Source organism: Vidua chalybeata, chromosome 16 (genome assembly GCF_026979565.1).
Source record: "Vidua chalybeata isolate OUT-0048 chromosome 16, bVidCha1 merged haplotype, whole genome shotgun sequence".
Taxonomy (NCBI): Eukaryota; Metazoa; Chordata; class Aves; order Passeriformes; family Viduidae; genus Vidua; species Vidua chalybeata.
This window is the reverse complement of record NC_071545.1, coordinates 1,665,963-1,692,327: the sequence shown is the minus strand read 5'-3', so window position 1 is coordinate 1,692,327 and position 26,365 is coordinate 1,665,963. Positions and strand designations below refer to the sequence as shown.

Below are 26,365 nucleotides of genomic sequence, written 5' to 3'. Positions count from 1 at the left end.
GGAAGGAATTGTTCCCTGGGAGGGTGGGCAGGCCCTGGCACAGGGTGCCCAGAGCAGCTGTGGCTGCCCCTGGATCCCTGGCAGTGTCCAAGGCCACGCTGGACAGGGCTTGGAGCAGCCTGGGACAGTGGAAGGTGTCCCTAGACATGGCAGGGTTTGGGATGAGATGAGCTTTAAGGTTCCTTTCCAATCACACCATTCCAGGGTTCTGTGATTCTGTGATCTGCTTATACAAATAATTGAAACAGAAAAGCCACTTGTTCCTCTAATTGCAGAGGGGGGAGGTTTTCTTCTGCCTGTGTGTATGTCTCTGGCAGATTTAGTAGATAGATCCTGCCACAGGAGTGTTTATTTTTGAAGCCTAAGATAAAAAATGCTGAAGAGGAGTAGCCAGCTTAGTTTGCCAAGGCCCACGGGGGGGGTGTGGGGGGTGGCAGCTATTTTCTCCTGATGAGATGGATCAGACTGAAAAAGAGGTCAGTGAAGCAAGACCTCTGTCACACGGCCTCTCTCTGGGAGGAACTGCACCCCAGAGGGGCTGGGACGGGGTAGGACAGCACCAGGCTGGTCACAGGAGGTGAAGGGGGGCTGTGGGAAGGGAGGAGGATCCCTGTGAGTGGAATCACTCTGCTCCAGGGCTGGGAAGGGCGAGCACAGCTCCAGGGGCCGAGCCCTGGCGGGGAGAGCGTGTGGGAGCGTTGGAAGGCAGGATGGGATTACTAGTGAGTAGTTTTCCCTCCAGCTTCTTTTCAATAAACAACTTTATTTTTAGAGCTGACGCGCTTTTTTTTTTTTTCTCCCCTCTGCAGTATTAAAATTTAAATATTCTTAATATATCTTAGGGTATGTGGTATAAATAAATAACAGCGTAATGGAGGGCCGGGGATTGGCTGTGCTCCCCCGATGTAGTGGGGAATGAATTATGGATGGAGGGAGAGAGAGGAGAGGAGCACGTTAGTGCAGGACAGCACGTGTTTGGGAGGGGAATGTGTACACTGGGGCAGCACCAGGCCCTGTCCCTCGCTGCCCTTTGGTCCCTGTCACCAGTGTCCCCATGGTGGCATCCCGGCTCTCTGTGCACTGGGAGTTGGAAAGGCAGCTTGACCTAGAAAGGCAGATACCTGTATAATTATTTAGGTGTTGGAGAGCTGTTTCCAGGGCAGGGGAGGGGACAGCCACATCCATCCCACAGCCCTCCCTTGGCTTGATGGTGATGCCGGGTGACGAGAGCTCCGCTTGCAGGGACGGGGAATCTCTCAGATTCTCACTGGGCTGTTCCCCCCTGTGCTGGGCTCACCCCCTGCCACCCCCAGCCTCCCTGTGAGGGTGGGAGCACCGGGACAGCCACACTCACCGGCCTCTCCTGTGTTTGCTTGCAGCCACCTGAACGCCGTGGAGCTGGGAGTCGCGTCCTTCTGGCTGCGGGTGGCGCTGGGGGCGGCGGTGACGGCGCTGGTGGGCTTCACCCTGTACCGCCTGCTGGCCAAGAACAAATGAGAGCCACTCCCCACTCCGTCCCTGTGACACCAGCTCCCCCAGAGGGGCCCCGCCTCAAGCGGGCCCCGGTAGGAAATCCTCCTTTGCCCCAGCCTGGACTGCAGGACCAGTGAAGCCAGACCTCTCAGCACCAGCAGGATCCAGCCCTGGCACCGGCCTGCCTCACCCTGTGGCCTCCTGGCCCCTGTGGCCACAGGGCAGGCAGCTCTGCCAGGAGAGCTCTGCCTCGCCAGCAGCTGGAGGATCACCCTCATCTTTTATTCTGTTCAGTTTTTTTAACGCTTGTTTTTAAGCTCAAACATGAGTGTTTCGGTGTCTGTTGGACTGGGCACATCCCCTCCACTGAGGGCTGTTCTGGTGCCCTCAATTCTGGAGGGCACAACGCTCCCAGGGCCTCTGGGAGCTCCAGCAGCAGCTGAGCTGTCAAATGAGCTCATGGCTGCAGCTCCCTGGGGCACAGCTCCATCTCCTGTCCCGGTTTCCCTCAGCCAGCGCTGGCAAAGGCAGCCGGGGAGGGAGGGCCAGGCACTGACCCCCCCAGCCCCAGTGTGTGGGGTCAGGCCTGCCCCCTCCTGCTGGGACACAGCTGTCCTGGGCTGAGGGGGGACAGTGACAACCAGGGTTTGTCCTGAGCTCCTTTCTGTTGTTTCTACACAAAAATCTCGTGAGTCCTGCAGCGTGCCAGGCTCCGGGTCCATCCGCCCTCCTTTCCTGCCTCGTGTTTGGCCTGTCCCCTCCCCACCCCTGGCCACCAGTATTCATGGCCACCAGTATTTGCAGGCCTCTGGGAGCCCTGGTAAGGACTGGGAGGGCGTTGGATGCCCACTGTGTGCCCAGTCTTTCCCTGGCAGTGCCATCACTGAGCTGGTGCCACACTGTGCCCTAGGTGGGCCCTGTGACCTGCTGTCCCCTCTGTGGGGCTCTATCCAGCGTGTGAGGCTCTGGGCATTGCATCTCCTGGCACCACTGGAAGCTTCTTCCTATCCTGTTTCCTGTGCCCTGCTTATACCTGAGCTGGTTTCAGCTGCTGGGACTGAGCTTGGCACCCACTGGGGCCAAAGCCCCACAGTGTCCCTGTCTGCAAGTCCCAAAGAGCAAGGCCAGCACCCATCCCTGCCTTCCTGTCCTCCCAGGGGAGCCTGGATCAGCCCTGGCCGTGCCACCAGCCTGGCCCTGGCACCAGCCTGGCCTTCCCTAGCACTCTCAGGGTTGCACTTTCTGGGCAGCTGTGGGGGAGCACCTAGGTAGCACCCAGAGCTGCTTTTTCTCTGTTTTGTCTATTTAAATGTTTTATCGTGGCCTGGAGCCAGCAAGGGGATGGAGAAATCACAGGGCAGCACTGGTGTCTCCCAGGGACAGCCCCAGGGAGGTGTCCCCATCCTGCTGTCCCCAGCGCTGGCCAGCTGCGTGTCCCTGCCTGCGCTGGAGCTGCTCTGCCAGTTGGGCACGCACTCACTGCTGGCCTCTGGTCCCTGGCACTGCCAGGGCCACATCCCTCGTGTTCAGTGTCCTTCTCTGTGCCCACCATGCGTGGCTCTGCCAGCCAGGCCCGTGCCTGGTGTCTCCCTGCTCCACGTCTGCTGGAGCTGTAATGTTTTAGGTTTGTTCTCTACAGCAAAATAAATTTTTACAGACCTTGCGCTTGCACACCGTGTCCTGTGTCACCTGGGGAGCAGGACCCTGCCCGGGCTGCACGGGCCTCTGGGGCTGCAGTGGGAGCAGGGCTGCCCCGTTTGAGGGCAGTTCCTGGGATTTAGGGCCTGGTGTGGTAGGACGAGGCTTGGGGCTGGCCAGGACTCCTTGGTGCTTGGCGACACAGATCCTCGTACAAGTGCCAGCCTGGGGGGGGAGGCGGGGAAGGAGGTGATGGATCCCGTGGTTCTCTGCCCGGGATCCATGGGAAGCGAGAGCTTTGGCTGCCCTGGGAGCTGTGGATCTCTGTGCCCGTCCCCGTGTGAGGTTTGGGGCTCCCCACTTCCCTGCAGACACTTTCCCCCTGCACCCACAGCTCCCAGGGCTGTGCCACCTCCCCTCCCTGCTCCTGTTTTCCCATGGCAGCTTTTCCCTCAGCTATTTCTGTCTCTGCAGCCTCAGCCACGGGCGCTGGGCACAGGGAATGTGGGTGCAGCCGGAGAAAAGGATTTTCCAGAACCTTGCACTGGCACTGGATGGGGTCGGACTGCTCCCACATGAGGGGGGATCCCTCTGGGTTGTGGGGTGGGAGAGGAGGCCCTTCCCACATGGCCAGCCAGGGGACAGGGTTGGAGAGGGACACAGCCGTGCTGCCATGCCAGCAGAGGAGGCGATCCCAAGGCGGATGGGACACGCGGTGCTCCCTGGTGACTCCAAACCAGGCTGGATCCCACGGGAGCTGTGGGCCCACGTGCCCTGGTGGGTATTAATAGCACTGGTGTGCGGGGCACGGGCGCTCTGCTGGGACAGACACAGCTGTGGGGCAGGGCACACGCGTGCCAGGGCCATGGGACCCCAGCCGTGGCTACACACAGTCCCCGGGGAAGGAGCCTGGTAGGGCTGGGGAGCCCAGAGCTCAATGGGGCTGAGCTGTTGCTCTGGGAAGTAAGGACGGTACCAGGGATGGGTCCTGGGGACACCCCTGCCCTGCCTGGGGAGCCAGGGGAGCCTGGCCTGGGTGACACTGGGTACGTCCCATAGAGGGACCCAGTGCCAGGCTGTCCCATGGGCACTGTGCTGGGGCAGGGGACAGCAGTGGAGGCTCTGTGGCCTCTGTGCCATGGGGGATGTACCTGGACTGTGCTGGCCTGTGGGTGCAGGGTCAGGATGGAGGGGATGTTTGCAGTCACCTGTGCCAGATTCAGCAGGTACCTGGTGCTGGCATGCTGGTGGCCATTCTGGGATGCTGATGTCCATTCTGGGATGCTGATGTCCATTCTGCATGCTGGAACTGTACCAGGATATGGATTCCTCTAGCAGGGTGCAGCTGCAAAACCATGCACCAGGATGTGGGTACAGGAATACATGTACCTGTATTGGGATGCAGTACTGGAAATGGAATATAAGTTCCCATTACAGGATGCAGACTCTGTCCTGGGACACAGAGATCACAGCAGGACCCAGGTCCCGTACCAGGATGTGATACCAGCTCTGGAACACGGGGAGCAGGGTGCAGGTATCCCCAGCAGGATGCACAGAGCCTTTCTGGGAGGCAGGAACTGGGCCAGGATGTGGGTACCAGTACTGGGATGGGAGTGCCTTACTGGGATGTAGATACCACACTGGGATGCAGGTATCATGCCAGGATGCAGTTACCATATTGGGATGTGGGTACCAGTACTGGGATGCAGGTACCTGTACCAGGATGCAGATACCTGTACCGGGATGCGGGTACCTGTACCGGGATGCAGATTCCCATACCGGGATGCACCTGTACCGGGATGTCCACAGCCGTCCCGGGATGCCGGCACCATCCCACGCTGCGAGCGCCGGGTGTCGGCTCTCTGCCCGTGCCGTGGGCCGTGTCCCGGCGCTGCCGGCGGGGCGGGGCGGGGCGGGGCGGGTCCCGGTTCCCCGCGCGGCGGTGGCGGCGGGGGGTGCGGGGAGGGGGGGGCGCTGCGCCGCGCGCTGCGGCGGGGGCGGCTCCGCTCGGCTCCGCTCCCGCCCCCGCCGCCGCCGTCGCCCCGCTGCCATCGGCGGCTCCCGGCGCCGCCGCTCGCCGCTCGCTCCCGGGCCCGCCGCAACGCGGGGCTGGCGGGGAGAGCCGCCCCCGCCGCCGCCCCCGCCGCCCGCGCCGCTCCCCTGCCCGGCTCGCCGGCCCCGGGCGCGGGGGAGCGGCGGAGCCCTCAGCCCGCCGGGTGCATGGACAGGAGCTCCCTGCTGCAGCTCATCCAGGAGCAGGTGAGGCCGCCCGGGGGGCACCGGGCACCGGGCTGCGCTCGGCGGGGGGGGGCCGCCGGACACCGGCCATCGCTACGGGGCGGGGATGCTCGCACGCACCGGACACGGCTGGCGCGCAGCGGGCAGCGCTGCCCACTCAGGGCGGCCACCGCGGCCGTGCCACCCCCCGCCAGCATCCCTCGGTGCCCCTCATCACCGCCCTGGGGGATCCCCCGCCTTGTGCCGCTGAGAACGTGCGATTCATCTCACTTGTGGCCTCTCCCTCCGTCAGCGCCGGGTCGGATCCTGCCCGGTGCGCCCTCAAGGACGAGGGGTGCTGGGCACGGAGCCCCAGCGCCGCCGGCGGGGTTTGGGTGCCGGATGGAGCCCCGGGGGTGCCGCGGGCTCGGTCCCGCCGGCGAGGCGGGGGTCTGTACCCATCCCCGTGACCTGATTGCGGGATGAGGCCGTGGAGCATCAGCGCTGCGCGGCGTGGGGCTCTGCTCGCGGCACGACGGGGCCTCGAGGGGTTTCCACCCGCCGTCCCCCGGCTCCCACCAGCCCCTCCTTGAGCTCCATCGCCTCGTCCCTCCATCCCCACCCAGCCCTGGCCCAGCTGGCAGCTCTCCCCTGGGCACGGGGAAGGAATTTCCTGGGGGTCAGGAAAATGAACTGATCTCCCACTCGCCCCCCGCTGTTTCCGTGACCTTGGCTGAGTCCCCCAGCCCAGGAGCCGCGGTGCTGTCCCCCATGTCACCCCACCCTGGGGCACAGGGACTCCATGTGAACCCGAGCTCGTCGGGAACGAGCAGCACCTTCCCCGGGAATGAGCAGTGCTGGGAGGGCTGGGGCTGGGGATTGGGCCCTCCCGGGGGTCGTAGGTTGCCAGTGAGGTTGGGGTGGGGGGACATGCACCCCAGAAGCAGAAAGGGGTTGCCTGGCTGCTGACAGGGCTCTTGGTGCTTTTGGGGCTGGTGGCTCAGCGTGTGCCAGCGTGGGGACAGCGTGTGCCAGGTCCCGGCATGACACACACGTGGAGCCTGTGGGGTGATGGGTGTGGGGCAGGGGGACGGGTGACACCAGGATGCTCCCGCCCCTCATGGCTGGGGCTGCTCCCATGGGCTGGCAGCTGCTGAGAGGTTGCAGGTGCTGCCTGCACCCTGCAGCCTGCACCCCCCATCCCTCCCTGCACCCCCCATTCCTCCCTGCACCCCCCATCCCTCCCTGCACCCCCCATCCCTCCCTGCACCCCTCATCCCACCCTGCACCCCCCATCCCACCCTGCACCCCTCATCCCACCCTGCACCCCTCATCCCTCCCTGCACCCCCCATTCCTCCCTGCTCCCCCCATCCCTCCCTGCACCCCTCATCCCTCCCTGCACCCCGCTCCGGGCAGCCAAACCCCCTTGGGAAAGGGGCTCTGGCTGTTTCCTGCCGGGGGAACAGGGAGGGACAGGGTGCCCACCCGGTGGGGATACGGTCCCATGTTCCAAGCACTCCCTTTCCTGCCCATCCCACAAGGATGAGGCTCCTCTCCCACATTTCCCTCCCTGCAGGAGCAAGGAGCAAACCCCACACCACCTCAGGGTGGTTGCAGGGGCTGTGCTCTGGCCGTGGGTGCCCTCTCCCCATCTCCACCCTCCTGTGCCATCCCGGGCTCTCTGTCCCCATAAGCGGTCCCATGTCGGGCACCCCGTGGCGCTGGGTGCCCGTGGGGCGCTGTCCCGGGAGGGCTCGGGGTGCCCGGCCCGCTCTGGGAGCCCCGAGGATGGCACAAGGGTGCCCCGGCCAGGGCGCGGTGGATGCCAGCGGCCGGCGGCAAGGGCGGCGGGAGGAGCGGGAGGAGGAGGAGAGGAGGAGGAGGAGGAGGAGGAGGAGGAGGAGGCTGGTGCCAGGGCTGCGCGTGTGTTTAGCTTGGTGGCTTCCTGGCTGGCAGGCTGCTGGCGGCGAGAAATAACTGAGTGGGAGAGTGCTGGCTGCGCCGCGGGGAGACGGGGACACCGGCACGGCACGGGGCAGCAGCGTGGCACAGGGCACCGCACGGGGCACGCTCCAGGGTGGCTGCAGGCTGCCGTGTCCCTCGCAGAGGCAGGGACAGGTGTCGTGGAGCCGGGCGTGAGGCACCAAGGGCACCAGGAGGTGTCCCCAGCCGAGCAGGGAGCCGCAGCCGCGGCACCGCGGTGATGCTCCGTGCCGTGCCCCACAGCTCGACCCCGAAAACACCGGCTTCATCGGCGTGGAGACGTTCGCCAGCCTGGTGCACAGCCATGAGCTGCCCCTGGACCCCGCCAAGCTCGACATGCTGGTGGCCCTGGCACAGGGCAACGACGAGGGGCAGGTCTGCTACCAGGAGCTGGTAGACCTGGTCAGTGCCGGGCGGCCGCGGGGACGGGGCGGGTGCCAGCCCGGGGTGGGCACCGGGCACCTCCCTGTGCCCCTGGGGAGGGGGGCAGACACCGGCGGTCCCCAGGGTCTCCCCCGGCGCGGGATGGCGGCGCGGCCTCGGGGTGGCCCGTCCGGGCTGTGGCACGAGGGGATGGCGGGGCAGGGGGTGGCCCCAGGCCGGGCGTCCCGAGCTGCCCCCGCGGCCCCCGCGGGCGCGGCCTCTCTCCGCAGATCAGCAGCAAGCGCTCCAGCAGCTTCAAGCGCGCCATCGCCAACGGGCAGCGGGCGCTGCCCCGCGACGTCCTGCTGGACGAGACCGGCCTCGGCATCTACAAACGCTTCGTCCGCTACGTGGCCTACGAGATCCTGCCCTGCGAGATGGACCGGCGCTGGTACTTCTACCAGCACCGCACCTGCCCGCCCCCCGTCTTCATGGCAGCCGTCACCCTCACCCAGGTACGGGCACGGGCGGGCGGCGCCCAGCTCGTCCTGGCTGGAGGGTCCCGGGGACCTGGGCAGGGATCAGACTCGGGGTGGGCAGGATGGGTGAGCCTGGCTGTGAGCTCCTGGTGTGCACAGAGCTGACATGAAGGGATGTGTGACCCTGGATGTGACATCTTTGTGCCCACGTGGGTGACTCAGACCTGGGGCAGTGGGGCTGGGTGGCCCCAGTCGTGATGTTCTGGTGCCCACAGAGGGGCTCAGATATGGGGTGAAGGTTTGGGTGACCCTCGTTGTGATGTCCTGGTGTCCATGGTGGCGCTGAGACCCCGGACAGAGGTGGATGGGTGACCCCAGTCGTGATGTTCTTGTGCCCATGGATGGGACCCATGGAGAGGCTCAGATCCAGGGCAGAAGGAACGGGTGGCCCCAGCTGTGATGTCCTTGTGCCCACATGTGGGACTCAGAGCCAGGGCAGTGGGGATGGGTGACCCCAGCTGTGACATCCTGGTGCCCTTGTGGGGCTCAGATGTGGGGTGAAGGGGGGTGACAACCACGGGGTTTGTCACAGATCATCGTGTTCCTGTGCTACGGGGCCCGGCTGAACAAGTGGGTGCTGCAGACCTACCACCCCGAGTACATGAAGAGCCCCCTGGTCTATCACCCCGGGCACCGGGCGCGCGCCTGGCGCTTCCTCACCTACATGTTCATGCACGTGGGGTAGGTCCTGCCGGGGGGGGGACGACACTGGGGACACCTCGGGGGCTGTGCAGGCTGAGCCTGTCCCCTCCTGTGCCCGGGCAGGCTGGAGCAGCTGGGGTTCAACGCCCTCCTGCAGCTGATGATCGGGGTGCCCCTGGAGATGGTGCACGGCATCCTGCGCATCAGCTTCCTCTACCTGGCCGGGGTCCTGGCAGGTGGGTGCTCCCCGGGAGGGGGGGACAGTCCCCATCCCCCCCATCGGTCCCTGTCACCAGCCTGGGGGGCACGGGGAGGTGCACGCCGAGTTTGGTGGGGATGCTGGGCTCTACTGGCTGCCGCCCTGCAGTGCCAACACCCCTCGGCCAGGGGCTGGGGGACAATGCAGGCTGTAATTAATTAATGTAGACAGTAATTCATTAATGCTGTGGGGGCGAGACCCCATGCTGAGCCCCGTCTGTGCCCCCAGGCTCCCTCACCGTCTCCATCACGGACATGAGGGCTCCCCTGGTCGGGGGCTCAGGGGGGGTCTACGCCCTCTGCTCTGCTCACCTCGCCAACGTCGTCATGGTCAGCCAGGGGACAAGGGGACACAGAAGGGGGGACAGGGGTGGATGACTTTGTAGGGTGGGCAGCACGGTGGGGGATGCCATGGGGTGACAATGGGCATAGGAGCTGTCTGCAGGTTGGGCATGGTGGTGGGACATTGTGGGGGTATGCCATGGGGTGGCTGGCACTGTGGGGTGGGCAGCACTGGTGGGGGATGCTGTGAGGTGGCACTAGGGGTGGCACAGAGGGACCATCTTGGGTGGCATCATGGGGTGGGTGTGGGTGGGGAGGAGCACGGGCCTGAGGGGGCTCCATGGGGCACTCCAGGGGCTCTGGCAGCAGCCCCCACCTCAGTGCTGGAGCATTGCTCCATGGAGCATCCATCCATCCATCCATCCATCCATCCCTATCCATCATCCATCCATCCATCCATCCATCATCCATCCATCCATCCATCCATCCATCCATCCATCCATCCATCCATCCATCCATCCATCCATCCCCTTCCCGCAGAACTGGGCCGGGATGCGCTGTCCCTACAAGCTGCTGCGGATGGTGCTGGCGCTGGTGTGCAGTGAGTACCGCCCCCGCCCCCCGGCCGTGCGGGCCCCGGGGCGGGCTCAGCAGCTCCCGCCTGTCCCGCAGTGAGCTCCGAGGTCGGTCGCGCCGTCTGGCTCCGCTTCTCGCCGCCGCTGCCGGCCTCGGGCCCGCAGCCCAGCTTCATGGCGCACCTGGCGGGGGCCATCGTGGGCATCAGCATGGGGCTGACCATCCTGCGCAGCTACGAGGAGAGCCTGCAGGACCAGTGCGGCTGGTGGGTGCTGCTGCTGTCCTACGGCACCTTCCTGCTCTTCGCCGTCTTCTGGAATATCTTCGCCTACGACCTGCTGGGGGCACAGATCCCCCCCCCGCCGTAGCCCGTCCCCTCGCCCCGACCCTGCGGTTGATTTGTTTTCCAAGCCCGGCGGAGGGGCTGGGGGGGGTCCCCGCGCGTGACATGGGGACAGGCCACCCCCCGCCCGCCTGTCCCCTCGGTGCTAGCGAACGCGCCGCCCCCCGCCCCGGGCTGCGCCCCCCCGGTGTCCCCTGCCGCCCCCCCCCCCCGCTGTAGCCCCGTCCCCAAAGGATGCTTCAGCCCTGCCCCGGCATCGCCAACCCCCCCGGGGTGCCCGCAGGGCTCGGAGCGTGCCCCTCGGGAAGGAGCCGGAGCAGGGGGACCCCCCCGCTGGCTCCCGTACCCCCTTTCCAGGGTGGGGGCCGCTTCGCTGCCCCCCAGGACCTGCACTTTCACACGAAGGACTGGTGCCAAAAGAGGAGCGATTTATTTTTCTATGCCAAAATAAATATAAATAAAAGAAAGAGGATTAAAAAAAAAAAAAAAAAAAAAAAACACCAAGGATATGGGGAGAGCCCGGCAGGAATCAGCTGAGACCGGCACAACTCATTTTGGCAGTGCCCTCGGCGGCACAGCCCCCCCCTCCCCGCGCCCCGGCCCCCCCGCTTTGCTGCCAGCCGCCCTCCCGGGACGGGGGGCTGGCCTCGGGATGGGGGCGCGGGGGGGGTCCCCGCTCTAACCTCCCCCCCAGACCTTTTTGAAGTATAAATAAATATTTTGCACACTGCGGGGGCTCGTGTCTCTATCGGGGGAGGGGGTTTTGGGGGTGCCCCCCATCCCTGATGGGAGGCAGTGCGGGTGCCGGGGCTGTCTGGCCCGGGGGACGGGGGGCACGGCGGCGGGGGGCGGGCACAGCCGGGGTCGGGACTTACTGGAGCAGAAAACTCCGGGATAAGTGGAGCGGCACCCGGCCGAGCGCCGCGGGGCTGGCAGCGCGGGGGGCACATGGGTGCGGGGGGGGGGCTGCAGCACTGAGACCACCCCCGGCCCATCCGCCCCGCCCGCCGCAGCGCACCCGGCGCTGGCAGCAGGCAGCCGAGCCCGCCCCACTCCCAGCCCTGCCCCTGCACCCCCAGCCCTCTATTCACACCCACCCCACATCGGGGCCCCCGGACCCCACCCTTATCAGCTCCATGTCGGCGCCCCCTGGACTCGCACGCCCCCAGCCCCCCTTTTCACCCCATCCCTTCCAGCCAGGCCCCTCATCCATCCTCCCGCGCCCCTCCGTGCGCCCTCCTCCCATCAAACCCCATCAAACCCATAAACCGCACCCCAATCCCCTGCGTCCATCATCCCCCACCCATGAACCACACCCAGACCACGCCCACTCGTCGCTGACCACGCCCTTTAGCTCCGCCCCCACAGCGCGCCCCTTCCCCACCCCTGCCTGACAGACCACGCCCTTAATATACATAACCCCGCCCCTTAATCTACTGACCCCGCCCTCCGAGCGGCAGCCCGTCTCTACCGGAGGCCCCGCCCCCTCCCCTCCGGCCCCGCCCCTGCCCAGCACGCCCCGCCCCGCGCGGCCCCGCCCCGGAAGCGGCGCTGTCGCAGTGCGCGGCCGGAGCGGCGGAGCCGGAGCCGCCGGGGCCGCCCGAGCCAGCGGAGCCGCGGCCCCAGCGCCGGCCCGGGCCGCGCCATGAAGGGCAAGGAGGAGCGCGAGGGCGGCGCGGCGGGGCCCGGCGCGGCGGGGCCGGGCGCGGGGGGCGCGGGCGGCGGCAGCCCCGAGAAGAGCCACAGCGCGCAGGAGCACAAGGAGCAGGGGAACCGGCTCTTCGGCGGCCGCAAGTACCCCGAGGCCGCCGCCTGCTACGGCCGCGCCATCGTGAGTCCCAGCGGCGCCCCCCGGCCCGAGCGGGACCGGCCCCCGGGACGGGAGCACCGGGGAGGGGACGCCCGCACCGCCTCCCCGAGGGCCCGGCCTGGGTACCCCCGGGACGGGACACACCAACCTCCCCCCTGGGCTCGATGGCCCCAGGCTGGACGGGACACACCAACCTCCCCCCTGGCCTGGACAGCCTCCCGGACCTGGCCTGGCCAACCCTGGGTGGGGTCCCCAGGGTTGGGACACCCCCGCCACACACCGGGCCTTGACTCCCGCAAGATGGGACTCCCGCCAGCCAGGACATCTCCCGAGCCCTGGCCTGGATATCACCAGGGTGGAGCCTCCTTGGGCTGGGCACTGTTCTTCCTCAGGGCCTGGCAAGATACCCCTGACATGGGACCTTTTAATCTGGACACTGTTCCCTCACTGGCTCCTCCTGGGGAGGGCTGGACACAGCTCTGGGCCTGATTCCCCCCATCCTGGGCCTGGGCTACCACCCCTAGGCCTGGCCGAGGCACCCCCCCGACCCTGGCCCGCTCTCTGCACTTGGACACCCCCAGCCCGTCCTCTCCCCCACCCAACTCCAAGCTGGACTCCCCTGCACCCCCTCCCCAGAGTGCCCCCACCCTGAGCCCGTTTCCCCTAAGGCCTGCAGTGTCCCTGGGCTGTGCTGGGTAGGGCAGAGCCAGCCTGGGACAGTCGAGGTGCCGGGGGAGACAGTCAGTCCCCTGTGGGGGCAGGGACATCGGCTGCCCTATGGGGACCGGCCCCAGCCTGTCCCCAGTCCATGCCAGCACCTCCCCACGGGGTGCACGCCCCGGCTGGCACTGCTGCCTCTCCCTGCCCAGGGTGACGGCGCCGTGCCGCTGGCTCACCGAGTCACAGGGCTGTCACCCGACCGCCAGCACGTCCTGGCCCTGCCGCCAGCGCCAACATGGGCCTGTCCCTGCAGAACCGGAACCCCTTGGTGGCCGTGTACTACACCAACCGGGCCCTGTGCTACCTGAAGATGCAGCAGCACGACAAGGCGCTTGCCGACTGCAAGCGGGCGCTGGAGCTGGACGGGCAGTCCGTGAAGGCTCACTTCTTCCTGGGCCAGTGCCAGATGGAGATGGAAAACTACGACGAGGCCATCGCCAACCTGCAGAGAGGTGAGCGGGCACGCTGCCACTGTCCCCTGCTCCTGTCTGCTGGGAAAGGGCCAGGGAGGGAGACGGGGACGCTGCCGTTGGCGCTGAGGTGCCCTTTCTCTCCTCAGCCTACAACCTCGCCAAGGAGCAGCGGCTGAATTTCGGGGACGACATCCCCAGTGCGCTGCGCATCGCCAAGAAGAAACGCTGGAACAGCATCGAGGAGAAGCGCATCAACCAGGAGAACGAGCTGCACTCCCACCTGACCAAGCTGATTGTGGCCGAGAAGGAGAGGTAACGGGGCACCAGGCTGTCACAGCTCTGTGTGAGGTGTCTCTGCAGAGCCCTGCAGCAGGGAAGGGTGTGACAGTGTTCCCCCATCCCCCTGATCTCCCACTCTGTCCTAGGGAGCTGGCAGAGTGCCGAAAGACTCAGCAGGAGGAAAACACAGACGAGAGCCGGAGCCGTGTTCAGCTGGCCAGCATCGAGGCCAAACACGTGAGTTGGGGGCTGGGGGCTTCCTCATCCCCATCCTCATGCTCTGCTGCAGCCAGGGAAGAGGCAGGGCTGCAGCTGTGCAGGTGAAAGCTGAGAAACCTTGGGACACAGCACAGTAGCCTTCATTCTATAGCTCGAGCCACCACTGCAGGGCTGTTGTGTCCCCCCATGATGGCTTCCCTTGCTCTGTCACCTCTTGTCCCAGCCTGGCAGCGGTGACGCCTGCTGAGCCTGTTGTTCCCTGAGGAAACATAAGTGCCTCTCAGCCACATGTGGGTCTGGGTGCTGGGGACTAATCCCAGATAAAAATAGTCCCACAAAGGAAGGTTATTTGTAAGCTGGATCACTCCTGCCAGCTTCAGCCAGGAGCTGCACAGGCAGAGGGGGCACCAAGGACCTGCCACAACACCCATGATGGGAGGCTTTGGGGCTCTCCCTGGGGTCCTGTAGCCCCTGCACACCAGGGACCCCTTGTCCTCAAGGGCTTCTCTTTCAGGACAAATACCTGGCAGACATGGACGAGCTCTTCTCCCAAGTGGATGAGAAGAGGAAGGTGAGTGTGGCCCAGCCTGTGATCCTGTAAACCTTCTGTGTACCCTGCTCCCCCCTCTGAGCAAGCACCACCTCCCAGCCCACTTTCCTGACCCAGCTGTGCCTCTCTCGAGACAGAAGCGGGACATCCCTGACTACCTGTGTGGGAAGATCAGTTTTGAGCTGATGAGAGAGCCCTGCATCACGCCCAGTGGGATCACCTACGACAGGAAGGACATTGAGGAGCATCTCCAGGTACAGCTGGGCCAGGGGCAGGGGGCTTTCCCAGGACCTTGCCTGGGTGGGAAGGCATCTTTTTGCTCAACTCAGGGCTCCACAGGCTCCTTGGGTTTGGTCCCAGTTACCTGCCCGGGCAGCTCCCTGTTGAACAGGTGCTGCCAGGCCCTGCCCAAAGCGGAGGCGGCTCTTGGCGGGGGTCTCGCACCTTGACCTGCCCTCATCCTGCTGGGAGGCACCTCTGAGGGGCTCTCCCTCTTCCTGTGGGAAGGTGCCCAGGTGCTGGGGCAGATGCCACGCGGCGCTGGCCTCACGGCCACCTGCGCCTCGGGGCTGAGCCCGGGCACGTGGAGTAACCGGTTCCCCCGCGCCTCCTCCCCCGCAGCGCGTGGGGCATTTTGACCCGGTGACGCGGAGTCCGCTGACCCAGGACCAGCTGATCCCCAACCTCGCCATGAAGGAGGTGATAGACGCGTTCATCTCGGAGAACGGCTGGGTGGAGGATTACTGAGGGGCCGGGGCGGCGCTGGCCCGCCCGGGTGTCCTGGCGCAGCTGGCTCTCCCCGGGCTGGCACCATGCCTTACTCGCTCTCCGGTTGTTCCCCCTCTGCCCCAGCTGCCCCAGGCCTGGCACTGGGCGAGGGCACCTCACCATGTCCCCTTCCCGAGGAGCTGCAGCGGCTGGGCGGGCACCGCGGCTCCCTGGCTCCCCTCGCCGGCTCCAGGACCTGCCTGGGGGTTGGAATGCTGCCTCCTTGGCAGTGGCCTCGCCATCATGTCTGTCACCCCCTCAGCCAGGGCAGCCACAGTCCCCAAAGAGCACGTCCCGCTCCAGGGATTGCCACAGGGGGCTTGCTGGGATGAGCACCTGGAGCCCCGTCCTTCCCTGTGATTAGAGTTGTTTCCTCCTCCTTCCACCTCCTGCCTGACCGGGGTTGGGTCCTCTTCCCAGTAAACAGCCACTTACTGGGATGCTGATGCACCCTCTGGCTTTTCCTGGTAAACAACTGCCCCAGGGCTGGAAGGGGCTGGTTCCCACCTCCCCTTCCCCACTGGGACTGTGGTTCCCTAAGAACAACCACCTGGGTTAAAGTTCTTCCTTTTAATGAAATCCCTTAAAAACCCCACCAAAAATAACCACCAGATTTGCATCCAACTGAGATTCCAGCATTCTGGTCTGCCGATGGCCTGCCTGGCTTTTGAGCACCCTCTGGAAGTTTGCCAATGTCCATTAAAAGAATATATATATATATATAAAAAGAATAAAAAAAATTTCAGCAATAAATGTGGAAAAGGATCTGGAGTGGTTCACGGCAGCCATTTGTGGGGATCTCCTGGCTTGGGAATCAGTGCCATCCCACGGGGACCACGTTTGCTCCAGGGATGTAGCAACACACAGCGTGCTTCAGTAGAACAGCTTTAATCCAAGGGGGAAGGTAAAGACCAATAAAAACCAGAACTTTCTCAGGCAGTTGGTCCCAAAAGCAGTGGCCTTTCCCTGAGGGTGGCAGGAGCTGGAGCTCCTGGCCTGGCTGGGATGGATGGGGGTGACGTGTCCTTGTCCCTGCCAGCCCTAGCCCAGGAAGGTGGAGATGAAGACGCTGGTGTCCAGGTTGAGTGTGGCGTGCCACCAGCGGTCAGGGAAGTACAGGACCTGCAGGGGACACCAGTGGGGTCCCACGGCTCTGGCTGGGAAGCCTGGGGTCCCCTGCAGCCCTGGCCTCACCTCCCCAGGGCGCAGGGTGCACTCCAGCGGGCGCTGGGCCGGTGGCAGCGTGGGATAGGTGTGCTGGAGCCAGGCCAGCGTCGTCTCGTTGGGGTGGAAGTGCGGGGTTTGATCCGGCGGGTACAGAAACCAGCGCTGCAAAGCACCGGGGGCACGTCCCCTCCCAGGTCCCCTGCAGCCCCTCGGGCTCAGCCCCAGAGGGGCTTCCCCGTGCCCAGGGACACCTGTTAGGGGCTTGTTTCTCTCCCCCCTCCCCAAATCCTTCCCCTAGGGCTCAGTTCTCACCTTCCTGCCGAAAATCACCTCGGAGAAACCAGGGCCGTGCCAGTGGAAGGGAACGCCAGAGCCCGAGCCTGGCGGGAGCGGGGGTTGGTGCTGGGGAGAGCCCGCAGTCGCGGCCTGATCCCATCCCGATCCCATCCCGATCCCATTGCACACCCACCTGCGATCCCAAAGCTGTAGGCGGGGCTGGTGCCCGGGATGCGGAAGGGAGGGGGCACGTAGTGCTGGAAGAGGGGGCCCCACTCGGTGAAGTTGTTGTCCCCGAAGAAGTAGAGGGTGTCTGGGGGGACACGGGAGCTGAGCCCGGCAGGGGAGGGGGCTGCGGGGGACGGGGCGGCGCTACCCACCGCTGCCCAGCCGGGCCGGGTCCTGCGGCTTCAGCAGGTGCTCCACGTACTCCTGGAACGGCACATCCACTGCGGGAACGGAGGGGTGAGCGGGGGAACGGGAGGGGGGAGCGGGAGAACGGGAGGGGGGAGCGGGGGAACGGGACGGGGGAGCGGGGCAGCGGCACCCCCGCAGCCGGGCACGGCCCCGCGCTCACCTTTGCGGTACGAGTAGGTGTTGGCCGTGCTGAGCCGCACCGGGAAGGGCCCGAAGGCGGCCAGCAGCTTCTCCCGGGTGCAGAGGGCTCGGAACGCCTGGGGGATGGAGCGCAGGGAGCCGGGATGCTGCCGCCGCTCCCGGGGCACCGGGAGGTGCGTCCCACTCGGCACCCTCTGTCCCCTCCCGGCACTCACCGAATTGTCCGTGACCCCACCGAGGATCACTGGCCGGGAGAAGGCGAACCTGGGGGCGGCATCCAGCGGGGTCCCGCACGGGCGGAGCACGGGGACCAGCACTGACCCATCCCGGGGCACCGGGACGGGCCCCGACCCACCCCGGGGCATCGGGACTGGCTCCAAACCACCCCCGGGGCATCGGGATCCGTCGCCACCACCTTCCCCCAGCTTCTCCCCCGGGACTCCCGGGTCTGCCCCCCGGTTCCGCCCGCCCCTCCCCGTTAGCCCGCCCGGTGCACCGGAACTGTCCTCCGGCCCCCTGCCTCAGTGCCGCGGGCGCCGGGACCATGCCGGGTGCCCCGTACCGCTGCAGGAAGAGGGAGTAGGTGAGGGAGGCATCCGCTCGCTCCACGGTGCAGCGTGGTTCCTCCGGCACCGTGCCCGCCAGCCTGCAACGGGAGACTCCGCTCGGTACCGGCACCAGGACCGGCACAGGGACCGGTCCCGGGGCAGCCCCTGCCCTTACCAGCCGCCGCCCGGAGGGTCGGTGCAGGCGCCGGGCCGGACCCAGCCCAGCGGCAGCAGCAGCAGCGGCAGCAGCCGCGCCGCCGCCATGGGGACCGGCACCGGAGAGACCGGCAACTACAATTCCCGGCATGCACCGCGAAACGAAGTGGATGCAGCCATTGGCTGGGCGCGTCGCTACGGGTCCCGGTAAGGGCCATCCCTTAAAAGGGCAACGGAAAGCGAACCCCACCTCACGGCTTAAAGTGGCCTCCCGGCACCAGGGGACAACAGCATGGGGACAGCGGGGACACCGCAGGGCCGGGGCCCATCCCAGGCGAAGCAAAGACAGGAGTCATGGCTCGATTCAACTGCTGGTTTGTTTTAATCCAGTAAAAAACGGCCGGGCAGGGGGTGCACCCCCAGCCCTTATTTACACAAATAAATACAGGGAGGGCGGTGCCAGGGGTATCGGGCAGGGCACGCTGCCTGCCCTGCTCTGCCCCTGCCCCACCCCGCTGCCAGCTCCCCCGGGCCGGGGCTCAGGTGCACTCCCGGGGGGGCTCAGGTGTACCCGGGGGGGCTCAGGTGCACTCCCGGGGGGGCTCAGGTGTACCCGGGGGGGCTCAGGTGCACTCCCGGGGGGGCTCAGGTGTACCCGGGGGGGCTCAGGTGCACTCCCGGGGGGGCTCAGGTGTACCCGGGGGGGCTCAGGTGCACTCCCGCGGGGGCTCAGGTGTACTCGCAGAGGTGGCCGCAGCCAGCGGGGCAGTGGGAGCTGGTCTCCAGCCACTTCATGATGTGCTGCAGGTGGCCGCCGTGGCTGCAGCCCTGGCACCAGACGAAGAGCCCCTTCACCACGTGGTGACACACGGCACACATGCTGGCACACTGCCGACACCTGCACGGGGAGATTCGGGTGGGTGTGGGCAGGGAGAGCCCTCGGGAACAAGAGGGAACGGGGGCACCCACCCCATCCCCCTGTCCCCACAAGCCCCTCAGGGCCCCCTCACCTGTCGCAGATCCAGCCCCTGTTGCTCATGGGCCGCTTGCAGTTGCTGCAGTTGACGTGCAGGGTGGTGGAAGCCTGGTTGAGGCAGTTGATGGCACGGCAGGTACTCAGCTTGATCACCTCGTTGGAGATGTTCCAGAGCTGGAAGCGCTGCAGCAGGTCGATGTAGGACGTGTACCAGTGCTCCTGGGGACAGCCACAGACAGCTGAGCCTCCACATCCACCCAGAAACCCCCTCAGGACCCCAGCCCTGCATCCCAAAGGCAAGATTCCCCTGGAGGGCTCAGCCTGGAGAAAAGGAGGCTCGGGGAGGGGGGGCCTTCTCACATTACAAGTCCCTGACAGGAGGGTGGAGCCAGGTGGGAGCCAGGCTCTGCTCCCAGGGAACAGGGACAGGACAAGAGGAAATGGCCTCAAGCTGTGCCAGAGGTGGTCTAGTTTGGATATTAGGGAGAATTTCTTGATGGAAAGGGTGGTCAAGCATTGGCACAGGCTGCCCATTGCAGCGTTGGAGTCACCATCCCTTGGGGGGATCTAAAAGCTGTGCTGATGTGGCAGTTGGGGACATGGTTCAGTGGTGGCCTTGGCAGTGCTGGGGGAATGGCTGGACTCAATGATCTTAGAGGGCTTCTCCAACCTAAAGCATTCTGTGGTCCTCTGATCCCTGCAGTGGGAGAATGACTCTGCAACGCTGGGGAACAGCATCCTTCCCTGCATCAACAGGGCAAGGGCACCTCCCCATCCTGACCCTGCAGGGCCCACCTCAAACCCCTGCCAGGACTGGTGGTGGGGCAGGTACCGGAACCCTGGAGCTGCTCACCCTGGTGTAGAGCTGGCCTGCCAGGGGCTGGAGGAGAATCCAATCCCAGGCAGGGCCCCATCCCATTGGGATGCACCCCCCTGTGGGTCCCAGCAAGGCGTGGCCCTGCCCTTCGGGGCTCTACCTGCGTCTGCTCATCGATCTCCTTGCGGATGCGCTCTCCCAGCACGATGAGCACGGACACGGCCGTCTGCACGTCGCCCTGCTCGGCGTAGAAGAGCAGCGTGTCCCGCACGATGGGGTTGAAGAAGTCGGAGGGCAGGCGGTTCTCGTAGAGAGAGTGGGAAATGGAGATCAGCGAGAAGGACTCCACGGGGGTCAGCGACACCGTCTCGGCCTCGTTGCCGCTGACGTGAGGGGAGTCGGCCTTGTCCTGCAGGTGGTCCAAGGCCGATGGGTTGTCCACGATTTCGTGGCGCAGCGGGAAGGCTTCCTGGGGAAGGCTGTATTCCTGCTCTTCGGCTGCGAGGAGAAGAGCAGGAATGAGCAGGGGAAAACCCAGCTGGGACAGACAGCACCTCCCGCAGTGCGCTCACCGTGTGGGTTCTCGTGGTCCATCATGTACAGGTCATCCTCATCTGCCTCCACATCTCCCAGCAGATAATCCGCAGGGACGTCGCTGCCCTCCGTCTCCTCATTGTCTGCACGCCCGGGGAAAGAGAAATCAGCTCATCCTGCCACTGGATCCACCTCCCAGTGTCCTGCCCAGCATGCCAGGCTGTGCCCAAGCCACACGGCTCAGTTCCCCACCACTGTCACTGTCACCCAGCTCATGGGGGAAAGCTGTCCTTTTGCAGGGCCCTGGGGCTCGGTGTCCTTCAGCCTGCGGCTGCAGCACGTTCAGCCACCCCAATTCACAGGATAAATGGCCCAGTTTATGTCCTATCTATGGCTGAGGAGGGAAGAGCTGTGGGACTGGACTGTGCCCACCCAGTGGCGTTACCCTCGTTGTTGATCAGGGTGGAGGAGGAATCCATGAGGATGTTTTCCGTGCGGCTTTCTCCTTTGCTGCGGTCCAGTCTGGACTCACTGCCCAGCCCAGCAGGGATATCTTTCAGGTTAAAACTGGGGAAAAAAGCCAAATTTAACTGTCAGAGGAGTATAAAGTTTCCATTTCAGCCAGCAAACAGCCTGGATACAGGTGTCCAGTTGCAATTTGAATGGAGAAACATAAGATACAGTGATATCCCTTCCTGTGCAGAAGTCACCAGTCCCCACTGTGTGACTTAAAAATAAAGACACATTGTGACTGTGATCACAGCCCTTCCTCCAAGCCTGGTGGCACTGCACATGCAGTGCAAAGGTCTCTCTGAAGAATTCCAGAGCTGAGCAGGCTCTTGGCTCCATCTCCTTTCCCTCAGAGGCAGGTGAACGCTCCAAGGTGCCTAGCTGTTAGTTATGCATCACCATGCTTGGCCTTCACCGAGATGGAAAAGGGAAGGGATGGGGCTGGAGCAGAGCCCAGCTCCCCAGGCTGCTGCCTGCCGTGTCTCAGACAGCAGCACAGCCACTCGGCTGGAGGCACAGCTTGGTCAAGGACAGTGCTTATTTCCTTTGGTGCTATTTGAGGATCTGTCACTCACTGTGGAAACCCGGTCCTGCGAGGTCTGGCGGCTCATTTGGTGTCCTCATCCCACACGTTTATGTCATTGAGAAGAGGAAAAACAACTTTTCCTGCTTCATCAGCCCACCACGAGCGAGCTGCTGGCAGAGCTGGGCTGTGCTCTCCCTTGGAAAGGCTCTAGAAGAAAACCTCTGCACACCGGCAGTTCCAGCTCCAGCCATGAGACACCTCCTCCATCCCCAGCCCTTGGTCACCATCACTGCCCTGGGCACTGCTGAGGCCTCACCTCAGATCCTGGGGTCACTTTTGGGGCCCTCATGACAGGAGAGACACTCAGGGGCTGGAGTGTGTCCAGGGAAGGGAACAGAGCACCAGGAGGGGCTGAGGGAGCTGGGGGAGCTCAGGCTGGAGAAAAGGAGGCTAAAGGGGGACCTTCTCACCTCCACAACTCCCTGACAGGAGGGGGGAACTAGGGGAGTCAGGCTCCCAGGGAACGGGAGAAAAGGAAATGGCCCCAGATTGTGACAGAGGAGGTTTAGATTGGATTTTGGGAAAATTTCTTTATGAAAAGGGTGGTCAGGCACTGGCACAGCTGGCCAGGGCAGTGATGGAGTCTCTACCCACCCCTGGAGATGTTCAGCATCATGTGGTGGCCTTGGCAGTGCTGCTGGGGGAATGATATCAGAGGACTTTTCCAACGTTAGAGATTCTGTGATTCATTAATTCAGTAACTGCAAAGCTGATCCCAGACCCTGCCCTGCCACAGGCCAAACTTTGGTTGAAGGAGAGAAGGGAGCAGTGTGTGAGGCTGCAGAGCTCGAGGCCAGACTGGGCACTCATTTCCCACACCAACGTGGGAAATGGCTGCATTCAAACAATGCCAACATGCAAACCAGCACAGCCTGAGGGAGAGCTGTCCCTGCTCGCTCCCTGTGTCTGGGGCAGGTTAGTTATTATGCAGAAATTGTTCCCTGTGAGGGTGGGCAGGCCCTGGCACAGGGTGCCCAGAGAAGCTGTGGCTGCCCCTGGATCCCTGGCAGTGTCCAAGGCCAGGTTGGACAGGGCTTGGAGCAGCCTGGGACAGTGGAAGGTGTCCCTGTCCATGGCAAGGTGTTGGAATGAGATGAGCTTTAAGGTCCCTTCCAACCCAAACCATTCTGGTATTCCATAATGTGATTCTATAACCCTGTCCCAGCCAAGGAGCCGTTCCCATTCCCTGGCTCATGGAGCTGTCCCACTCATCTCATCACTCCCTGCAGCTGCCTTCCCCCGTACCTGTTCATGAGCGGGAGGGCAGTGCTGCCTTTCCCCATGCTGTGGTTGAGGTTTGTGGACGACACGGTGCCGAGGCTGGAGTAGATAATCCTCAGCATCGTCCACGTCTGAGCCACCTGTGTGGAACACAGTCCCTGTCAGCCCTTCCCAGACTACCACCCCTCTGCAGCACCAGCTGGCCCGCAGCTCACCTGGTTGCGGTCCAGCCCCTTGGCCACCTTGGCGTTGTGGTCGCAGAGCTCGGCCAGCGGCCGGCCGGCCAGCGCGTACTGCTTGGCCGTGTGCACAAACCAGTCCATGCTGCCGCTCTCCACGTCCGTCTCGAACACGCTGAGGGCGCTGGAGGATGAGATGTACTCGAACTGCTCCGTGGGGTCCAGCTTGCGCTTGAAGAAGATGGGGTGGCGCCGGTCGCCGATGTAGGGCTTGCGGTTGGAGTCGGAGGAGATGAGGCTCTCCTTGGCGGCGAAGGCCAGGTCTCCGTAGAGGCTGTAGCACAGCCCCTCGGGGTTGGCCCGGTCGATGGGCTGGCTGGCATCCTTGAAGATGTGCTGGTAAAGGGTGCTGTCTTTGGAGCCCGAGAGGAGGAAATAGGGGTCGTGGAGGTGCCGCCACACGATGCCCGTGGTGACGTCCTTGTGCTCCTCGAACATGGCGGAGGGGATGAAGGGGCGGCGCACGTCCCACACGTAGATGTTGTGGTCCACCATCATGGAGCAGGTGGCGATGTGGTGCTTGCACTCGGGGCGCCACTTCACCCGCGCCACCGAGGCGATGGTCTGCACGCAGTAGATCTCCTTGGCCCGCGTCGTGTTCATGTCCCACACCTTCACCATCTTGTCACGGCCGCCCGTGGCCAGCCAGCCCCTGGGACAAGGACGGATCAGTGTTCACCTCTCTGTCCCCACCGTGGCACGGAAATGCTCACAGCACGGGTGTGAGCACGTGCACGCTGCAGGAAGGCAGCTGGGCTGCAATCCCATCCTCCCAGGAGCTCCCCTGGCACGTCCGCTCTGCAACAACCAGGTCAGGCAGCACCCTCCTTCCTGCTCCCAGTTATGGCCCTGCGCCTCTAGAGCCACATCCCAGTCAGACCAGCTCCCCCTGGCTCTGCTTTCCACTGGCCAGGCACAGCAGAGAGGAAAAGGCCGTCCTGAACGTATTTCAGTGCCTCTCTAAGATCACGAGCAGTGGCAGCACTGCCTGGCAGGGAGTGAGGAGGGACCTGCACACTGTAACAGCTCCTTCCAGATCCTTCCCAGCAAACTCCCAGGAAAGGCAGGAGGGAAACATGACTGAACACAAGCGAGCTGTGTCCCAGAGCAGCCAAAAAGTGCCTTCCTCAAGCTGAACAGTGGAGCAAGAGCCTGCTGTGACACTGCTGTACACAACCATAAGACACCCAGTGCCTCAAAACCCCCTAATTTATCAAAAAACAAACCTCAAACACCTTACACCACCCCAAATGCTCAAAGTAACAATCACTCCTATCTCCCAGCAACATCCCAGCCCCTGACGCAAGGGGACAGGGTATCACAGATCATGCTTTCGCCCACAAAATCCCAATCCTGTTTTTAGGGTCTCTCTTGTTCTGCAAGTCCGGGTGGCTGGCAGGGCCTGGCCCCGCACTCACCTGTCCTCTGGGTGCCAGTCGCAGCAGAAGACGGGCCCGTTGTGGGCTGTGAACATCCTCTCGTAGCGGTCGGGCCGGCGGATGTCCCACAGCTGCACGTTGCCGTTCTCAAAGGTGGCGGCGAAGGTGAAATAGTCCCGGATGCTGAACTGGACATCACGCACGCTCTCCGACTGGCCTGGGAGGGGACACAAGAGCTCCAGCAAAGCTAAAAATCCCACTGGAAGAGCCGTGGCGCAGAGAGAAGGTAGCAGGGAGTGCTGTGACTGTCTTCCATCACCCACACAGACCCAGCTAGTACTGAGAGACAAGAAAAGGCACCAAAATGCCTCTCAGCTCCTTCCTTCCCTGCTCTGGGCATCACACCCTGAGCAAACCCTCCTCCTGGGCAAGGGGAAGGACAAAGCCCCCAACACCTGACTCTCCTAAGGGAGAAGGGACAAGCAAGGAAAGGACAAAGCTCCCAAACTGTGCCTCCCCACAGGGAAACGGGACAGCAACAGCCACGTTTGTACCAGAGAAGGTGCTGACAGAATCCTTCTTGCGCAGGTCGAAGCACTTCATGTAGCCGTCCTGGGAGCCGCTGAGCAGCATGTACACCTCGGTGGGGTGGAAGCACACCTTGTTGACAGTGCGCTTGTGCTCCGTGAACAGCTGGTCCTGCTTGTTGCGGGATGGCTTGCCCAGGTTCCAGGTGACCACCACGCCGTTGGTGGCGGCGGTGGCCAGCAGGTTCTCGTCCATCTGGTGCCACACCACGTCGGCACAGCTGAAGTTCAGGGAGGGTTTGCGGCCCACGCGGAGGTTCAGCTTCTCCACAAACTGCTCCTCCTCGATGGAGTAGATCTTGAAGATGTTGCGGCCGGCCACCACCACCTGGGCAGCGTCCCGGCACACGCTGATGGCGTTGGCGGGGGCGTCCAGGTGGCAGAACATGGTGCGGCCAGTCAGCGCGTTGCCCCCCAGGGCAGTGGTGACCCTGGCCATCTTCTCCATGGCTGTCCTCGGGGTGCTGTCCCCTCTCCAGCAGGCTTCCTGCACACCCACACGGCCACCCTGCTCCACCTCAGCCAGAGCTGGGCAGGGACAGGCTGGGCTCCTGCTGGGCCCTGGTGGCTCCGACCGCGGCTTTTTGCGGCTGCATCAACGGGCCGTGGAGGTGAGAGGCCACAGAGCTGCCTGTGGGAGGCAGATACAGCCCCACGCCGGGTTCTCCTCCTGCCGCCCTCTGTGGCTCCCTCTCAGGGAGTTCCTGAAAACCTTCTCTGGGTTCCTTCTTCCCTCCTTGGCCACACCCCGAGATGTTTCACTGTTGCTGATAATATAGGTCAAGTACAGCGCTGTGGCTGAAGTGAGCAGCGTCCGCAGCACGAGGTGAGGTGAAGTGAGGCCACGGTCACCTCCGTGGGGCACTCGGAGCCCCAGAGCCTGCAAGAACCAAGGGATGACCCTCCTTCTCTAGCAGAGTGGGGGCAGCAGTTACTCCAGGCTTCCTGCAGGGATCACAGGGTCCCACGGGCTGTGTCCTCCAGAGCCAGGCTGAGCTCCTGCCACAGCACTGCCCTCTCTTGCCAGGTCCCACAGATCCCTCATACCTCACATTCCCACCCCCCCAGGGCCCCTTCCCACCCTCAGCGCACCCTTAGGGTCCCGTCCTACTCCTGAGGCCACCCCCAGCCCCTCATGTCCCACACTCCCAACCCCATCAGGCCCGCTCCTGACCCACAGCCCTCTCATACTCCTCATCCCCTCCTCCTGACCCACAGCCCCCCAGGAGCCCTTAGACCCCTCAGACCCCACACTTCTCCCTCTGCAGGGCCCGCTCCTGACCCAGAGCCTCTTCAGGGCCCTCTCCAGCCCTTCAGAGCCCACTCAGGGTTCCCTCAGAGGCTCCCCCACCCTGTATCCTCCTCAGGGCCCCTTCCCGCCCCTCAGAGCCTCCGGGGCCTCTCCACAACTCCCTCCCGCCACATAGAGTCCCCTGCCGCTGCCACCCGGTCCCGGACCCACTCCGTGCGAGGCCCCGGTGCCGTTCCCAAAGCCGTACCCCCGTACCCGGTGCCGGTTCCCCCGCCGGCAGCTCGAGCCGAGCAGGCCCCGCCGCCGCCGCCGAGCTCCCGCCAGACCACGCCCTCTTCCGCCACGGGATCGCCCCCTGCTGCCAGACCACGCCCATTTCCGCCACTGACACCCACCCCCTGCTGCCAGGCCACGCCCATTTCCGCCACTGACACACCCCCTGCTGCCAGGCCACGCCCCCGACACCGTCCCCTGACCCGTAACCA

The 26,365-nt window shown here is 64.4% G+C and overlaps 5 protein-coding genes across 10 annotated transcripts in view; 3 read left to right on the top strand and 2 right to left on the bottom strand.

Moving 5' to 3' along the window:
* Window positions 1–3,144, top strand: part of LOC128796156 (mitochondrial Rho GTPase 2) — a 45,765-nt gene extending 42,621 nt beyond the window's left edge. For all 3 annotated transcript variants that reach the window (XM_053957551.1, XM_053957549.1, XM_053957550.1), the window contains one exon: window positions 1,380–3,144. In XM_053957551.1, coding sequence (XP_053813526.1) covers window positions 1,380–1,497 — 118 coding nt within the window. In that variant the 3' untranslated portion in view covers window positions 1,498–3,144. The remainder of the gene's footprint in view (window positions 1–1,379) is intronic.
* A 2,088-nt stretch (window positions 3,145–5,232) lies between these two features.
* RHBDL1 (rhomboid like 1) lies at window positions 5,233–11,045 on the top strand. The gene is made up of 8 exons (XM_053957583.1): window positions 5,233–5,370; window positions 7,556–7,714; window positions 7,966–8,190; window positions 8,747–8,895; window positions 8,980–9,092; window positions 9,344–9,444; window positions 9,937–9,997; window positions 10,069–11,045. The coding sequence occupies exons 1-8, from the start codon at window positions 5,332–5,334 to the stop codon at window positions 10,338–10,340; spliced, it is 1,119 nt and encodes a 372-aa protein (XP_053813558.1). The 5' UTR covers window positions 5,233–5,331; the 3' UTR covers window positions 10,341–11,045.
* Window positions 11,046–11,926: 881 nt separating this feature from the next.
* On the top strand, window positions 11,927–15,839 carry STUB1 (STIP1 homology and U-box containing protein 1). The gene is made up of 7 exons (XM_053957584.1): window positions 11,927–12,146; window positions 13,099–13,297; window positions 13,405–13,570; window positions 13,684–13,774; window positions 14,271–14,327; window positions 14,444–14,560; window positions 14,928–15,839. Exons 1-7 carry the CDS (start codon window positions 11,961–11,963, stop codon window positions 15,051–15,053), a joined length of 942 nt encoding a protein of 313 aa, XP_053813559.1. The 5' UTR covers window positions 11,927–11,960; the 3' UTR covers window positions 15,054–15,839.
* A 107-nt stretch (window positions 15,840–15,946) lies between these two features.
* JMJD8 (jumonji domain containing 8) lies at window positions 15,947–17,941 on the bottom strand. 3 transcript variants are annotated; one of them, XM_053957591.1, is made up of 9 exons: window positions 17,799–17,941; window positions 17,638–17,721; window positions 17,291–17,339; window positions 17,095–17,191; window positions 16,898–16,966; window positions 16,711–16,774; window positions 16,554–16,621; window positions 16,269–16,471; window positions 15,947–16,196 (listed from the first exon to the last, which is right to left on the bottom strand). In XM_053957591.1, exons 1-9 carry the CDS (start codon window positions 17,885–17,887, stop codon window positions 16,116–16,118), a joined length of 804 nt encoding a protein of 267 aa, XP_053813566.1. In that variant the 5' UTR covers window positions 17,888–17,941; the 3' UTR covers window positions 15,947–16,115. The 3 variants fall into 3 exon arrangements, with proteins under 3 accessions (XP_053813566.1, XP_053813567.1, XP_053813568.1); XM_053957592.1 differs by having other exon boundaries at window positions 16,269–16,403; window positions 16,711–16,830; window positions 17,799–17,934; XM_053957593.1 differs by lacking the exon at window positions 16,269–16,471 and having other exon boundaries at window positions 16,711–16,830; window positions 17,799–17,939.
* A 197-nt stretch (window positions 17,942–18,138) lies between these two features.
* WDR24 (WD repeat domain 24) lies at window positions 18,139–26,206 on the bottom strand. Of its 2 annotated transcripts, none has more exons than XM_053957561.1 (10): window positions 26,136–26,206; window positions 24,596–25,508; window positions 24,081–24,258; window positions 22,639–23,314; window positions 22,448–22,563; window positions 20,552–20,673; window positions 20,145–20,249; window positions 19,733–20,070; window positions 18,790–18,974; window positions 18,139–18,677 (listed from the first exon to the last, which is right to left on the bottom strand). In XM_053957561.1, the coding sequence occupies exons 2-10, from the start codon at window positions 25,074–25,076 to the stop codon at window positions 18,509–18,511; spliced, it is 2,370 nt and encodes a 789-aa protein (XP_053813536.1). In that variant the 5' UTR covers window positions 25,077–25,508; window positions 26,136–26,206; the 3' UTR covers window positions 18,139–18,508. The 2 variants fall into 2 exon arrangements, with proteins under 2 accessions (XP_053813536.1, XP_053813537.1); XM_053957562.1 differs by having other exon boundaries at window positions 26,128–26,187.
* Window positions 26,207–26,365: the final 159 nt, after the last annotated feature.